At 35.0% G+C, this 17,752-nt stretch overlaps 1 protein-coding gene across 2 annotated transcripts; it reads left to right on the forward strand.

Annotated features, from left to right (window-relative positions):
• Nucleotides 1-1,690: 1,690 nt before the first annotated feature.
• On the forward strand, nt 1,691-17,728 carry fhl1a (four and a half LIM domains 1a). 2 transcript variants are annotated; one of them, XM_044127922.1, is made up of 7 exons: nt 1,691-1,815; nt 1,907-2,015; nt 12,181-12,362; nt 13,526-13,703; nt 14,898-15,067; nt 15,144-15,330; nt 16,346-17,728. In XM_044127922.1, the coding sequence occupies exons 1-7, from the start codon at nt 1,753-1,755 to the stop codon at nt 16,498-16,500; spliced, it is 1,044 nt and encodes a 347-aa protein (XP_043983857.1). In that variant the 5' UTR covers nt 1,691-1,752; the 3' UTR covers nt 16,501-17,728. The 2 variants fall into 2 exon arrangements, with proteins under 2 accessions (XP_043983857.1, XP_043983858.1); XM_044127923.1 differs by lacking the exons at nt 1,691-1,815; nt 1,907-2,015 and adding an exon at nt 7,818-7,971.
• The last annotated feature ends 24 nt before the right edge of the window (nt 17,729-17,752 follow it).

Here is a 17,752-nt window from a genome sequence, read left to right on the forward strand (position 1 = left end):
CCAGCCCAGCGGAACCCCGTTACCTAGCAACCTAAGTGGAGCTCCAACACGATTGGTCTGCTGGTTTTACCACAGAAAGCGCTACAGAATAGCTGAAATAAACAGAGCTTAATGGTTAGGATTGTCTACCAGTTTTACCATGGTAATTAAAAATAGCAAGACTTGGGAGACCTGAAGCCAGATCTCCTAAGTCTGAGACAGAGTAATTTATTAAAAAACTCAAAATAAAGTAATGTATTAGGGTTTTAAAAAGACATGTTGTCCTGCTGTGAGAGACAGCATCTAATCCTTCTTTCCCAACATATCAGGTAATGCTCCTAATATGGACATCGAGTCCATGGCGTTTGCTCAAGAATGTCTGTTTAGAGAAGGAAGTCGTGAGCTCTTAGCTCAAGTTTTCCCAAACATTTTGTGATTATTCAATCAAGGGATTTATTGTGCAGACTTAAAATGCACTTTAAATGAAGAATGACACATAATAGTTGTTTTTTTAGTTTCTTCCTCTGACTGGACCTAAATACCAACTTAAAAACATTTGGATATTTTTGCCTACTTAAGGAAAATAGCACTTGATAAAAAATAGAACTTGCCGTATCGGTGATGTGTTTATAATTTTAGAACCTTACTAATAAGTTTGTGGTAAAGGCAATAAATGTAGAATGCATTGTTTTACAAAAGTGTTTACACCTTTTGAGCTTTTTAAAAAAAAAAAAATGTTTTGTCATGTTACAATCTAAAATTTCAATGTGCTTAGTCTGGATTTTATTAACTCAAAATTATGCAAAATTATGAAATAAAAACAAAGAGATACAGGTTTCCTTTTCTAAATAAAAATGTGAAGAGATTTGTATTCAGACCCAAAGAGTTAATACTTTGCACACTGTAAAAACACAAAATCCTTTGGTCCAGTTTCTAGTGCAAAAATACTTGAAATGAGACTAAAATAACTTAAAAGTAACTTTTGAGCTACATACAGGAGCTTGTTTTAAGCAAATTTATTAATATTGATTAAAAAGTACTTGTTCCATTGGCAGATTATTTCACTGATTACATGGAAAATTGCTTTGGTATAAGTGAAATAATTGTTTATTAATTTTAAGAAATAACTTAAAACTAGCTCATATATTTTTCTGAAAAGTTACTTTTAAGTTAGTTTTGTTTTATTTCAAGTGTTAAGATACTTGCCTTAGAAACTAGACAAAAATACTTTGCAAGATTTTGTGTTTTTGCAGTGCAGGACTACATTTCACGGTTACAATGGGACAAAACAGTGAAAAGTTCAAGGGGTAGAAGTGTTGTTCCAGGGCAAAGAAAAGTTTATAAAGCCTTTTTATCCTTTAACTTGATCTGAGGTAACTCTGGCAGCTTTTAAGACAACAGACATAACTTCCTGATCTGTGAAATTTCACCCTGAAGCATCACAAACTGTCTCATAAAGCTCGTTGTTTGTGTTAAGGGAGGATGCAAACATCTGCTAAAGCCCTTTGGGAGCTTTAAATCATATTTCTTAAGCGTAATATTCAGAATTGTGGGTTACTGCAGGGTGCATGTGTTTGCTTTGGGTCAGGACTGAGTCATCTTGGTTTCTTTACCAAAGAAGGAGATGAGTGAGGCTGGAAGTGTCAAGTTAACAAATCACCTACATTTTTTTAATAGTTGTAAACAGCTGAAGTGCTGCCAAGATAAATTATGTAATAGCTGAATACTTCTGCAGAGCAGAGCGGTAGCTATGTTGAGTCTCTGCTCCCATCGATGCAGGAAAATTATGACTACTTTTCACCGATTTCCGTTTCTGCAGAGCCAATGAGAACTAAAGTAAGTGCTTGTAGATTCCTGGTTGAGGTCATTGTTTATTGGGATTTGGCTCGCCTATTTTTTTTCTCTTCCTCTACTTTTTTTTTCTTAGCTGCGCGCTTTAAAGCTGCGCAGTCTGCGCTCATCTGAACCCTTTCCGTCAAACCCAACGGACCGGACGCACCGCAGCTGGCGCAAAGTGAGAAACAATTTCTGCAGAGGTAAGTGGAAACTGCTGCCGTTTTTATATTCCAGATTATCAATTAGACCCTCAGTCCGGTTTTAATTATATTCATGTTTATCAACATGGATGAATTTCATCATGATGATATTGTTTGGTTCACTTAGGGACACGTTTTCTTACTAGAGGGACATTTCCAACATGATTTCCCGAGATAGAGTCAGTTTGATGTTAGCAGAGTTGTGTAGTTTCTAGTTACTCAATTATATTTACTTGAGTAACTTTTTTTTAATTTTTTTTTTATTTACTTTTAGTATTTTTTTTACTTGAGTCAATTTATTATGAAGTGTTGCTACTTTTACTTTAGTAAAATGTCTGATTCTCTTCTCACTGCGAGTAACCAAAAATTCACCAGACACACCTGCAGTTTTTATTAAATTTCATAATTTTTTATTGAAAGAAACTGATTTGGAAACATTTTCTTTTGCATTTTTTTTGTTATATTTTGTTGCTTATATGAATTATTGTCATTTTGATTGTTAAAATACCAAAATTTCCACTTAACTTTATGTTTTGGTCCATCTGTTTATGTTATTTTAAATATTAAACAATTTATAATTTGATCAATACTCAGTACTTGAGTAGACTTTTTTGCAAATACTTCTTATTGATGGATACTTAGATGGATACTTTTTACTTTTACCTGAGAGAAAATATGTTGAAGTACTGCTGCTCTTACTACAGCAGCACTTCACTATAAAGAAAAAGTCAAGTACTCCACGCCACTAGGTGGAGCCGCTGACAAGAAGTAAATAAAAAACGGTAGGAGGAGTAAGAATAATTATGGTGCGGTTCTTTGTTTAGTTTGTGTCTGATGTGCTATGTTAAGTGTATGCATTCATTTAAGGTTAATATTTTAACCTTAAAATATTAACGTTAACTTTCCTGCTTTTTTACTCATTTTCAAGCCATTAAATATTAGTGTTCAGACTAATATTTAATACTTGTGTTTCTAAAGTTGCATAGCAATCATTTAGGCAGGAAAAAGGTTCTAATCTCAGAAGAACTAAGATATATAAGGTAGTAATTTAGCACCAAAAAGGAAGTTCCCAGAGTTATACATGGTATATAAAGGTAGTAAAGATGATGCATCCGACAGGAATGCATTAAAACAAGAAACATTAAAATCTGCTACAATTTAAAGCTGAACAAAATGGCTGAAGAACTTATCACTATATAAACGATTCATTTCAGTTGATATTGATAATTGTCAATTTTGATAATTATTGATTAGTTTTTGGTTTAAGTATGTGATATACTGCCAAACTGGTGGCTTGACCTTTTCTGTTGTATCCACAGTTTTCTCTCCCGGTTGCTGTTTATTTATATTTAAGAGTTTATGAGGTGCAGTGGTTAAACCTTAAACTGCTGCTGAGTCAGTTACTCAACAAGCTGTTGCTAGGTAACCAAACAATGAATGAGTTGCTAGTTAAGGAAAAAGTTAGTTGATTCCATGAACCTGGCTTGAGTGGCTAACGTCTTTCCTCTGCTTACATCTCCCATAATTCTGTAGCTGTACAGCGAGTATTCAATATTTTGAATATTCTATCAAATATCAATATGTCAAAATATTGATATTTTATGTGGATATTTGAGCCCAGGACCTTCTTCCTGCAAGCCAACAGTGCTAGTTACTGCACCACTTTAATATCTTTCAAACAAATTCTGCATAATATCCTGCTGTATGATTCTTTTTTTTGGAGGTGTGCTAAAGGAAAACATTTGAAAAAATAAATTTTTAAGACAAATTTAAATGTTTCCAGGGGAAAAGCGGACAAAGACCTGGAATAACGTTCTTCGGACAGATTAATTTAAAACAACAGAGGACACATTTAACACAAACTAAAGAATCCATGATGAAATCTGCTACAATTTAAAGCTGAACAAAATGGCTGAAGAACTTATCACTATATAAACGATTCATTTCAGTTGATATTGATAATTGTCAATTTTGATAATTATTGATTAGTTTTTGGTTTAAGTATGTGATATACTGCCAAACTGGTAAAACCTTTTCTGTTGTATCCACATTTTCTCTCTCCGGTTGCTGTTTATTTATATTTAAGAGTTTATGAGGTGCTGAGTCAGTTACTCAACAAGCTGTTGCTAGGTAACCAAACAATGAATGAGTTGCTAGTTAAGGAAAAAGTTAGTTGATTCCATGAACCTGGCTTGAGTGGCTAACGTCTTTCCTCTGCTTACATCTCCCATAATTCTGTAGCTGTACAGCGAGTATTCAATATTTTGAATATTCTATCAAATATCAATATGTCAAAATATTGATATTTTATGTGGATATTTGAGCCCAGGACCTTCTTCCTGCAAGCCAACAGTGCTAGTTACTGCACCACTTTAATATCTTTCAAACAAATTCTGCATAATATCCTGCTGTATGATTCTTTTTTTTGGAGGTGTGCTAAAGGAAAACATTTGAAAAAATAAATTTTTAAGACAAATTTAAATGTTTCCAGGGGAAAAGCGGACAAAGACCTGGAATAACGTTCTTCGGACAGATTAATTTAAAACAACAGAGGACACATTTAACACAAACTAAAGAATCCATGATGAAATCTGCTGTGTCAGAGGGTATTTGAAGAAAATGTGAGATCATTTGTGGAAAAAGGAAGGCTGAAGATGAACTTTATTCTGCAACATCACAGTAGCTCAGAAAATTCACCATATTATGAGATGGAAACTCTTGTGAAGAGCCAAAGTCCAGATCTTTATCACTTGAAACATAACAGAAATTTCTAAAACATTTCACTACTGCAATGAAAGAGTGTGGTAAATGTTCCTCAGACACATTTCAGAGCCTGGTAGAGTTGTGTCATTGCAATTATTTCAACAGAAGGGGTAACACTGGGTAGCGTATCCAAACATTTTCCTCAGCTAGAAAATCCCTTTCTGATAAAATCCATTTTTATTAAGTGAAACAATGTTAATTTTTATTGTTTAAAAGCATTAATCACATTATTTTCCAGAGACTCAGATATGTGAACATTTCTTGCAAAAATTCACTGGTGTGTCCAAATGTTTGCCCAGACTGTATGCGCCCTGATCTTAAAACCCTGTAAGTGTGTTTATGTGTGTAACCTGCTGAGCCCAAAGGTACTACTTGTGGCTTTTAGCCGTTAAAACATACGTCCCCTCCCTGTTTTTACATGAGATGCTGCCAAACCAACTACATGATGTCATTTAGGCGAGTGGGAGATTATGGCTCTTTCTCCAGTATGACCTCACCAGCCTTTAAAAACCAAAAAGTCTTTGTATGTGACCCACTTAAGAATTAACCAATCTTTAATGGCAGAGAAGAAGTCCTTAGCTGTCGTCATTTCATAAACCACTTAAAGCAAATGCAACCTTGGAGATGCAGCAGTCTGTTACTCAGGCAGAGAGACACTGTTGTTGAGGAGACAGTCCCATCACTCTTTATTTTATTGCAAATGGAGCGGAGAGGAAGAAAGAGGGTGTCCCTCTGTGATGTCCACGTTGATGAGTGGAGAGCGGCGGCGGCCCGGCGCTGCCTTAAATAGGCAACGCTGCTTACTTCTGTGAAGGCTGAGCGCAAGATAAACTGCTGTTGCCTTTACAAGCAGAAACTTAAACACAATTTGAATGCAACAGGAGAGCAGAAACAGAAACAAGAATGAAACGGTTGGAATAATATTTCTGTCAATAGTTTTGAAGTAATACTGAGACAGTGAAGGCGGCACGAGTGGGATTTGTTAGAAGCAGCAAATGGCTTTTAATACTTAGAAATGAGGCGTTACCAGATTATATTATCATAAACAGCTCTGGAAAACATTAAGAGCCCACTGCACTGAATCCTACTGAAAACCTCCTGGTTTTTCCACTAAATACTGTTTTCTGAACTCTTCCTGAGTTAAAACATTTGTATTGTTGTTTCTAAATGAATGTGAGCTTTTTCATTGCATTATTTGAGGTCTGAAAGCATTGCATCTTTTTCCTTATTTTGACCATTTCTCATTTTCTGGTAAATAAATACTAAATTTCAGACATGTTGTCAGTAGTTCATAGAATAAAAGAACAATGTTCATTTTACTCAAACATTACCTATGAAGAGTAAAATCACGAAAAGTTATAGTGGTCTCTTTTTTCCCAGAGCTGTAGCTCATTTAGCTTCATTTGTTGATTATTAAAGAGCAGCTATTATGGACATTGCATTTGTTTGGGTTTCTACTGCTTCCAAAAAGAAGAATTTCAAAGAAAAAAAACATCCAGCCAGTTTATGGAAATAAGATAATGTTTTTAGTGTCAGGAAAATAAGCCATTTCAAAAACCTCCAGAATTTAATGTCACAAGTCAGCAGCAACTGTGTCGTTACCTAGCAACCCGAGTGAAGCCCAGCCCGTTACCTAGCAACTCAAGTAGATCTCTAGGGCGTTTTCTGGTAAGAAATCATAAAGTTCAGTCAAACTCCCTGATGTTTTCTGTAAGACGTAATTAAAAACGAAGTTTTAGGCAAGGTTTCAATAAGGATATATCCACCCTTAATCCCAGTTTAAATGGCTGAAATTATGCACACATTAGATTATCATTACCAGCCTTTTAAAGATCTGCTCACTTTTTTCAAATGTGGCACAGAGAAAGGAAAAAGGTAAATATTTCCTTCTCTTTCTTTCATCTACCCAGAGAAAAAACTTCCAATGTGTCATCCATCAACATGAACCGTTTATTTTCCACAAAGCTAAAAGGTGTACCTCCCATATCAGCAGAAGGAACCTCCTCTTTCCTGTTTTGACTCCTGTGAGCCCAATTGGAACCACAGAAACGTCCAACCTGCACTAATCTTATCTGAATTTGTCTGAGTGGCTCTGAGCGCCAGCCCCTTTGGTTTGGGAGTATTTGCGTGTTGATAGATCTCCCCTCATGGCCTTTTGTCCACACACATTTTAGATCTCGGCATGTCTGGCTCTGCTAGCCAAACCCTGACCTTATGTCTGCACGCTAACACGGCTCTGTGTGCGAGGAAGCATGGGGTGAGTCATTGCTCCTCCTGAGGGAGACAGTTTGGCTCAGGTCATCTGCCTGCTAACCAGATTTGGAGGGTGATGGAGGCTCATAAAAGTCCAGGGCAAAAGGTCACGTGTGGAAACAGGCCTGCCGCCGTGTAAACATGACTTTTGTTGCTGCGGGTTACAGCCTGATGAGGCTACGCTTCATTAGATCCAATCTAATTTCCTCAGGAAGCACAAGCAAGATGTGCTGTTTCTCATCTTTAAAGCCAACAATGAAAACATTTTTATGCATTCGTTCTGCTGTCTGCTGTCTCACATTTAAAACATAACAAGTATGTCAGATTCAATCCCAACTCCTTCGATAACTGTTTTGTTAGTTTATAAGAGACATTTAGAATTATTTCTGCTTATTTGAAGACAGCAGATTAACTAAATATCATCTCAGTAGCCATAAGTCAAACTAAACTAACTAAAAATCAACAATTTTTTGCAGATAAATTGAAAATAAATCAGTCCTTAAGGGTTCTGTCTTCATGTTTGTGGGTAAATGTTCCCCATCCAGCCTGACTCTTTCTATGATTCATCTTTCATGAAAGCAGTCGATTCATCATGTCATTTGTTCATGATCTAAACTCTCCAGATAAACATCTCATGTTGGGGCAGTGGGAGTATCTTTATTTAACACCTGATGTCACTGTTCTGGAATCCAAAATATATCCACTAATCTGTCCTCCGTCCATATTCTCTAACCCATATCCTAAAAAGGCCTGGAGGGGTGAAGGTTGGATTTGGTGGAGGGGTCAGCGGTGGTCCGGGTCACGGAGGGGTATATACAGGCCTCCAAAACACACTGATGCTCAGGGTTCCTGGGTTTGATGCTCTGTGGATCATAAAACTCTACATTTTCCTCCCTTTGTACGTGACTGGAACCAAACATGACTTTCTACAGGCATTCAGGTAAAAATTAATGAGTTTTTAAACAAAGAAATGGGAACTTTATATGTTTTGGTCTGTTCTTTATTTTATTTGTGTTTCCCTAAAAGAGGAGCATAATCAGCTAAAACCCAATCAACATAATTTATTTATTTTTCTGGAACATCCCAGTTGTTTATGTGTGTTTCTACTATATTTTTATATATGAAATATACTTATGCATTATTTTATTCTATTATTTGACTTGCCTTCCAGAGTTGCTATTTTTTAAATTTGATCCTGTTTTCTTTTGTGCACAAAATTAATTCTGACTCTGATATTTCAAAAAATCTGACAAAAAATCAGAACGAATGTGTTTTCTTTGTTTATTCTCATTCAGATCAACATTATTATGCCTAATTAAAGTTTGCTTTCAGCATAGCTTCATTTTTAGATTAGATTTTTTTTCCCCCAGCTACTCATAAGAGCTCATTGTTGAATTTACTCTAGGAAACTTTTACATAGAAACCTTTTCATCTTTCTAATGAAAACTTGAAAAAAAAAAAAGTTTTGCATTTACATAAACAAAATAATCTGAATTTAAAGATAATCTTAGTTTGGTTGATGTTTAGAAAACATATAAATGTCACAGACAATACATGTGCCAAAACTTTAACGTCAAAATATAACTGTTTCTCTTTACTGGACGGAAATAACTGGTCAGGTGCTGAAAAAATTGTTTTATTTTTCACACTACTGCAGGATTTTGCGTGTTGAATCTGTTGTTTACTCAATTTTATTATGCGGTTTAAACTATTTCTGCGTCACTGATACATAAAATTATACAAAACCATTTTCTCAGGTTCATGCAGTTGACCATAAAACTGGATCATCGTTTTTATTAAATGACTGACATGGATTTATTCCTGACAGGGACAAAGATTTTAATACCTGGAGTTCAGATTAATTTTAATATATTTAAATTAGCTAACGTTTCGGGTGAACCCCGCCTCTCGCCTGGCACCAGCAACCCTCCCGACCCCATTAGGGACAAAGGGTGATTAGAAAATGGATGGATGGATGTATTGAAATTGCTCTCATAGAATGCAGTAAATAGTTAGTCGCAAATATATTACTTGGAAAATATTTGAATTTAAGGAAGCAAAGCTTTTCAGGTTGTGGCCCTGAGATACTTTAAAAGATTTTTATTTGGGTTTTAGGTATTTTTTTAATTCCAATTCTGCCATTCTTTAATTTCTTTATGTCTGAAAAGCCGCTATGACTTGTGATTAAATTTCATGGGAAAAACATGGGAAAATGTCTTCTTGTGTAACTAATTACATTTACTCAATTACATTTACTTGATTCACTTTTTTGGAAAAAAAAATACTTCTAGGAGTATTTTTACTACACTGTACTTTTTACTTTTACTTGAGTAAATCTATTATGAAGCATTTGAGTACAATTTCTGGATTTGGAAGTTTTTTTTAATGAAGGAAACTGATCTGGAAAAATGTTCTTTTTGCCTGATTTTGTTATTTTTTTGTTGCTTGTAAGAATTTTTATCATTTTAGTTCTAAAAATACCAAATTTTGACTTTATGTTTTAGTCTATCTGATGATGTAATTTTTAAATATGAAATGATTGATAATTTGATGTTACTCAGTACTTGAGTAGACCTTTTACCAAATACTTTTTACTCTTACTTGAGTAATTTCTTGAATGGCTCCTTTCAACTTTTACTTGAGTAAAAATATGTTGAAATAGTGCTGCTCTTATTTTAATACAAGTTTTGGATACTCTCTGGTTATAAGTGATGAATCTGCCAGAACTGGAACAATATCAAGGAATTATTGACTTACATGAAGCTCTTATATCTTCTGAAAAGTTACTTGTAAATCAATGTTATCTTATTTCAAGTGTGTCAAGAAATTTGAACTAGAAACTAAACCAAAAATACTTTGTTAAGATTTGTTGATTTGCAGTGTATGTGCAGTAAAACAACCAAAAACCCCGTAATAAATCAAGATGTGGCTGCTGAGTTGATGATCAGTCTGGCTCCAGTCTCTGGTCCTTCTGTGACCTTTTCCACTGCAGAGGTCGTCTGTCCACAGGGACACAGTTTTGATAATCCTCTCCCTCTACAGCTGAGAGTAAGTGCATACCATCTCACTCGTTTGTTTGACAGACGGCAGCTGCCAAAGATTAAAGCTGCGCCAACAATAGCTGCTTATTCCCTTTGCGGGTCTTTCAACATTTTCCCCACTTTGGGAGGTTCTTTAAATAGATCTGCTGAGCGGCTCGGCTCGCCAGAATCTTGACTTGGTTGGACAGGTTGGGTTATTTCTGGGTTCCCTCTCCACTTGTTATCCCTGCAGCACAGCTGCACATTGCTACACCAAAACTTCTCCCATCCATCCATCCATCCATCCATCCATCCATCCATCCATCCATTCATCCATCCACACACAACAGGGGGACATACTGCGCTCCAGGAGGGGGCTGTTTAACACATCCCATTAAAATAGCTTCATAAATATTTGTCTCGTTCCCATGGTTACTAGGACAAAATGTCATTCCACCCATTGTTTCCTGCTTGGTTCCTGTTATTGCTATCAGATCGAAACATCTGCGGCTGTAGGTAACGATCAGCTGTTGGAGAAAACGATGCAGCTGCTGGAAATCATAATGAAGAATAAGCCGAGTTATTTGCAGAGTTCAGAGGAGGTCCGTGGAGAACGAGCCAACAGATAAAACTCTGCAGGGGAAGTCAGATTAACGCAGAACAAGAAGTCGACTGTGTGAGCTGGTTTACCTCATTCGCACCTCTGTCATCAGTTTGGTATGCCTCCGTAAGAGAACACACGTCCTCGTTTAGCCTCAACTCCTGGTTTCACTTCAAGAAGTTATTCTCATAATTTAGAGACTTCGCCAGAGTTCAGTCGTAACTAGTTACATCTACTCAATTACATTTACTTGAGAAACTTTTTAGGAATATTTTTACTACACTGTAGTTTTTACTTTTACTTGAGTCTTCATAATTTCATTTTGAAGTAATTGAGTAATATTTCTGTATCCTCTAACCACTGAATGAAAAACAAACACGTTTTAACCAGAAATTCACCAGACACAGACCTGCAGTTTCTGTTAAAGTTTAAACAATTTTGTATGGGAAGAAACTGATTTGGAAAATAATATTTTATTATTTTTGTTACTTATATGAATTATTAGTACTTAAAATACAAAAATTTTCACTGAACTTTATATTTTGGTCTATTTGATTATGTAATTTTTACTAAATACTTTTTTACTCTTTAGTAATTTTATTATGAAGTAATTAAGTAAAATTTCTGGATTTTCTACCCACAGAATGAAAAACAATTATGTTTTAACCACAAAAACAGTTCACCTGCACACACCTGCAGTTTTTTTATTGAAATAAACTAATTTGTAAACATTTTATTTTGCTTTATTTTATTTTTTGTTACTTATATGAATTATTGTAATTTTCATCCTTAACATACCAAAATTTCCACTTAACTCCATATTTTGGTCCATCTGGTGACGTAATTTTTAGATATTAAATGATTAATGTTTTCATCAGCTACTTTTTTAAACTTAAGTAATTTATTGGACGCCTACATTTTACTTTTACTTGAGTAAAAATATGTTGAAGAGGCGTGACTCTTGCTTGAATAAAGTTTTTGGTTTTGGTAAAGAATTAATACCCTTTAAATGCTGCAGCTACAAACCTTAATGTATTAAATTAGGAATATATGAGACAGACCGACATAAATAAATGCATAATTATGAAACAGAATGAAAGAAATGGAAAAATGGCTTCTGTTGTGACTTTTTACACTTATTTGTTAAGTATAATTTTCATGATAAGTGACTTATTTACAATTGTATGTTGAGCACAATTTACATAATAATAATTACTATTAATTGAATTTTACATGATTGTATATAATTACAAAAGCTGAAGGGAAACATATTTAATAGTGCGAGGCATTTGGATAGAGGAAGTATTTTATTTTGAAGGATCCGGTTCTGTCTTTTGTCACCGTCTTGCTTCTGTTGATTTTGGTTGCTAGGTAACGAACAGCCGTTAGTTACCGTTATCAACTGTAGCCGTTTTCTCCGCAGTAAAAACTGAACAGAGATGTTCAGTAAAAGACACCCGGGGCTCCCGCCGTAACAGCTTCTTTTTGGACATAATTACACCCGCTCCATTTTGATTTAACCCTTCAGGTCCCAGGAGTTACCTCACCTCCACCATGACTGATCGCTTCGACTGCTACTACTGTCGCGACAACCTGCACGGCAAGAAGTACGTGAAGAAGGACGAGAAGCACGTTTGCACCAAGTGCTTCGACAAACTCTGCGCCAACACCTGCGCAGAGTGCCGACGCCCAATCGGAGCCGACTCAAAGGTAAAAAAAAAAAAACCCAAACAGGAGCAACAAACCTGCTTTTGGTTGAGATATTTTCAATTGAACAGACTGATATAAATACAGTTTATTTTATGAGATTTTTCATGATGTGTTAAAAATAAATAGAGAAAAAAAACCTTATTGAGAACTGTGGAGTATTTTTGTTTGCTTTGATTAAACAAACTAAAACTCAAAGTGGATTAAACTGAATACCAGGAAATTCTGGTGGCTGACGTTAATTTTCCAGCAAGACCCTAAACACACCACCGTGAAATAAATCAATTCAATCAATTGTGATTAGAATGGCCCAGTCAAAGTACAGGCTTAAGAAGACTGGTTGTCCTGGATTTTAATCACAGGTATCCCAGCAAAGGCGAGTAAATAGCTCTTGAACACCATCAAAGTATCATCTATTTCACAAATATGCTCTGTCACGTACTCTGCAAAAACACAAAGTATTTCCAATGCAAATACTGGAATTAAAACTAGTTTACAAGTAACTTTTCAGCAAGAAATAGATTGTTTTAAGTCAATAGTTCCTTAATATTTGTGCAAAAGTGCATGGACAACTGGCATATTATTTCATTTATAGGAAGATTTTTTTCCCCATATATGCTCCTATCTGTTGCTAAAAGTTACTTGTTATATCAGTACACTTAAAATAAGACAAAACTAACTTGAAAGTAACTTTTTAGCAGGATATAGAAGCTTGTTTTCTATTTTAAAAATTCCTGATTTTGATGTTGACACACAATAAAATGTAATGTTTGTCATTAGTTTCTCATTTGGTGACTGTATGTTGTTTTTAATGACTTTTTTAACTGACTTTTTAAAGCACTTTGACCTGCCTTGTTGCTGAAATGTACTAAATAAATAAATTTGATTGATAATGTTGATGGAAACTTACTGGATCCACTGGCAGATTATTTCACATATGGGAAAAAGGTTTAGTTTTTCATCAATAATAAGGAATCATTTACTTAAAACAAGCTCCTGTATGGTAGTTTCATGTTAGTTTTGTCTTAATTGAAGTGTACTGAGATATTTTCACTATAGAAACTAGGCCAGAAATACTTCATAAGATGTTGCGTTTACAGTGTAAAAGGTTGGTGATAATCTGCAGGATGCTTTCTAAACTTACCCCCCTCTTTTTGTTTGTTTAGGAGCTCCACCATAAGAACCGCTACTGGCATGAGGATTGTTTCCGATGTGCTAAATGCTACAAGCCACTGGCCAATGAGCCGTTCAGCGCCCGAGACGATGGCAAGATCATGTGTGGGAAATGCGGTTCCAGGGAGGACGGCAACCGCTGCCAGGGCTGCTACAAGGTGGTGATGCCAGGTGGGTGAGATTGTCGTTTTCTTCACTTTCATAATGTTAATGTTATGGTTATAAATGAGGACGTGACAACAATGATTGGGTCTTTCTTGAAAAGACTCCCTGAACTAATTAAGGTTAAATTAATTAATAAAGTAAACATTTTGTTGGTGTTTGAATGTTTTTCTTTGGATTTTGGCTGCTTTTCATTCAAATCAGTAACTTGTTCTTACAGGTATTTTTTTTGCCTTAAAGGCTAAAGGGATAACCAGAGTTGTGTCGACAAAAACTTCACTAAATAACCAGTTTAAACCTTTAAACCTTTGGGCAAAGTGTCACAAAGAAAGTTCATCCCAATGCCTATTCTTGAATCTATAAAAAATATACATTAAAAAAAGTAGTCGGTGTGTGAATATTTCTAAACGCAACAATGTCATTTAAAAGAAGCTGAAATCTTGCCTTGAATCAGTTGAAAGATGATGATGCAATGGGTTATTAGGGCCATTGCAGATATATGAAAACAAAACAAAACGGAGAAAAAAATTCAAAAATTTAGAAATTTTGTAGAAAAAAATGGTGAAAATTTCTGAGATTGAAAAAAAATCTTAAATTTTAAGACTAATCTCAGAAACTTTCTAGAATTTTTTTAATATTTAAGTTTGAAAAGTTCAGAAAATTTAAGATTAATCTCATAGCTTTTCTATAAAAAAGGAAAGTCGAACATTTGGTAGAAAAAATAATTGTAAACATTTTCTAGAAAAAAATAATTGTATAAATTTTCTAGAAAAAAATTTTCTAAAAAAATTTATAAAAATTTTTTAAGCAAATTTTTTGATTTATTAAGCTCAGAAATTTCCAGGATTTTCTCTAGAAATTTTTTTTTCAAAAAAGTTTTTTGGTGAAAATTTTCTCCTTTCTTTTTTCTATCGACATGAACCCTGGTATGCAGCACTTGGGTCTTTGCTGAATTTGACATTTAGATACAGATCATCTTTCCCTTGGCCTCACGTTTCATCTTTTGTCTCCTAATTATTTTAGTTTTAGTTTTTATTTAAGGCTGTCCATGTTCAGATACATGAAGTGAACAGATTGAGTCCAAAAACAGAAGACAGCTTTGAGACATGATCCAGAAAAACATTGTCAGGTTATAAAGGCAGTTCTCTTCAATTCTTCAAGTGCACTTCATAAAGTTTCAGCAGTCGCTGTTTTGTGCTTTAGGGTCGCAGAACGTGGAGTATAAGAACAAGGTGTGGCATGACGAATGCTTCACCTGCTTCGAGTGCAAGCAGCCAATCCGCACGCAGAGCTTCCTGGCCAGAGGTGATGACATCTACTGCGCTCCGTGCCACGAGAAGAAGTTTGCCAAGAAATGCTTCAAGTGCAAGCAGGTATGAAGCCAGGTTGTTGTTGTTGTTGTTGAGGCTTTCTGAGCTCAGCGTCGTGACCAGCATGCTGCTCTTCAAGCCCATCACCTCTGGAGGGATCAGCTACCAGGACCAGCCCTGGCACTCGGAGTGCTTCGTGTGCGAGACGTGCCGTAAACCTCTGTCAGGAACGCGCTTCACCTCCCATGAGGATCACGTTTACTGTGTGGACTGCTACAAGACCGACGTGGCCAAGAAGTGCCACGGCTGCAAGAACCCAATCACAGGTCGGACCGGAGTTTAATTTATTTAAAAAAGAAAAAAAAAGAAATAGACACACTGGGTTTGAACTGAATCTGACCCTGATTTTAATTGAGAAAGTTTGTCAGCAGAAAGATTAATAATAATTTAGTACATCTTTTCACAGTATTCCACTTTGATGCTTTAAAAAATAAATCACATTTGTGCATTTTGGGCAACTTGAACTGCTTTTTAAATACTAAAAACCAGGAATCATGTTGATTTGTTGGCTGTTTCAGTCCAGAAAAACTCACTGAGGCAAAAACAATCATTAAAAAAATAGAGAATCGCTCAGAATGTTTTCCCTAAAAAATTATCTCTAATTTATCCTATTTTGGTACTTTTATTTAAGTGCTCTCTGTGAAAACTAAAACTTTACTTTGAAATTTCCTTTAATTCAAACCAATATTATCACATTCAATACGATTAGAAAATCAAAAGTAGGAGAGTTTTCCATGTTATAATGTAAAAATGGACAGTTTCTTTAGTCAGGCTGGTGAAATATTAGGAAAACAAATATGATACCATTGTTCACGTTTGTCTTTATTTTCCATTGTAACAATTAAAATCTGAGTCAGATGTCAGAAATAAGGGCAGTAAAGTCACTAAAATAAGTCTAAATACATGGATGCATTAATCCGTCTCACCTTGTGCTGCCCTGAATCAGTTTTTACGGTTGCAGTTTTTCACACATTTATATTGGAAAACTGTTTGCAATTAACTCTAAATTCTTATTATTTTTAAGATAAAGCAAATCATTAAGATGCTGAAATAATTCAAGAAATAGTTGAATAATTTATTTTTTAGCAGAACCTACAGTAAAAAAAAGTTCCAAATATTGTAAATATTGGGTTTTAAATTTCTCCATCTAGGCTTAAAAAGAATCATTAATGTCTGATTTAAGATCCCAACCCAAATGTGTCCATTTCTGGGTATAAAGCGACATTAGTGTTTATTGTTTCTGTTGACTGAAGTTGATGCAAACCCACGTCTGCTCTGCAGGGTTCGGCCACGGCACCAACGTGGTGAACTACGAGGGATTCTCCTGGCACGAGTATTGCTTCACCTGCAAAAAATGCTCCCTGTCCCTCGCCAACAAGCGCTTCGTTATCAACGCAGAGCAAATTTACTGCCCCGACTGCGCCAAGAAGCTGTAAACACTTTGATTCATGAGGAAACCGATTGGTATGGAAGACAATTAGGGCCACTGAAAAAATGGTTTTTCTCATAATTCTGTGTCAAACTCATTCTGAATGTCAACTATGTCAGCATATAAAAAATATTCTTGTTATAAGATTTATAAATCTGCACTTTATCCACACTGAAAGCCTGCTTCAAATTTATTTGATAGATTTTAATTTTAAGATCGGAATTGCAAAGACAATTTGACAATTTCGAACAAATTTTCAACTTTTAGAGTGCAAGAAATTTCTCAGTTTTTCTTCTAACACATTTCTGAGGGAATTGTTTTAAAAAAAAAAAGTCAGAATAATTTTTTTTGTGGCTCTAATCTTCTGCAGCTTTGAGTTTAGATTGTGACTCAAACTGAATTATTTCAGAATTAGGATGCATGCAGTTTTTGTTTTTGTTGGTGAATCAAGATGAGACTCAAGTTTTCTGCCATCTGCTTTTGCACTAAAGTTTCCAATCTTCAGCAATGCAACATGTCTCAGTTTCTGGAGTTCATCTCCAATATGGCAGCAGAATTTACAAAGTGGGATTATAATCTGATGTTTTTAGGGATTCTCTGTTGCCTTGTGTTTCTAACGTAACTTTAGTGCCTTAAAGGAATCGTTTCTGGATTAAATGCTTTTATTCTGCCAGTTGCTGCTCAAGCATAACAGCTTTGATTAATAATTATGTTACATGTTAGACATATAAAATATGCTGTGGGTTTGTGATCCATGCTGGATAATCTGACCAGGTATTAGGACCATTGTGGATAAAAAAGGTGCCTTTCTGCCAAAAACTTAACTTTTCTAACATTTTCTAGAAAAAACAAAAAAACGTTGACGTTTCTGAGTTTCAAAATGAAAAAGACTTTAGAAACAATGAAAAGCTTTTTGTAGAAAATTTCTGAAATTAATTTCTAACTTTCAGTTTTTTCTTGAAAATTTTCAACATTTGGTGCTCAGAAATTTCCAAGTTTCTTTTCTAGAAAATTTCTGATGAATCTAAAAATTGCTATTTTTTTTATAGCAAATATTTGACTTTTGGAGCTCAAGAAATTTCTGAGAATAAAAAATTTTTTTGAAGGTTTTTGGCAAAAATGTACTCTTTGCCCCTCCTCCATTTATAAAAGCCCTAACGCCATCATAGGATAATAAACCTGTTGCTTAGTTAAAACCTGAAGCTTAAAGGAAACAAATAAAAGGATGTATAGAGCTCGTTTGTCTTTTCTTTGGCACA

This window comes from Gambusia affinis, linkage group LG09, assembly GCF_019740435.1.
Source record: "Gambusia affinis linkage group LG09, SWU_Gaff_1.0, whole genome shotgun sequence".
In the NCBI taxonomy this organism is placed as follows: Eukaryota; Metazoa; Chordata; class Actinopteri; order Cyprinodontiformes; family Poeciliidae; genus Gambusia; species Gambusia affinis.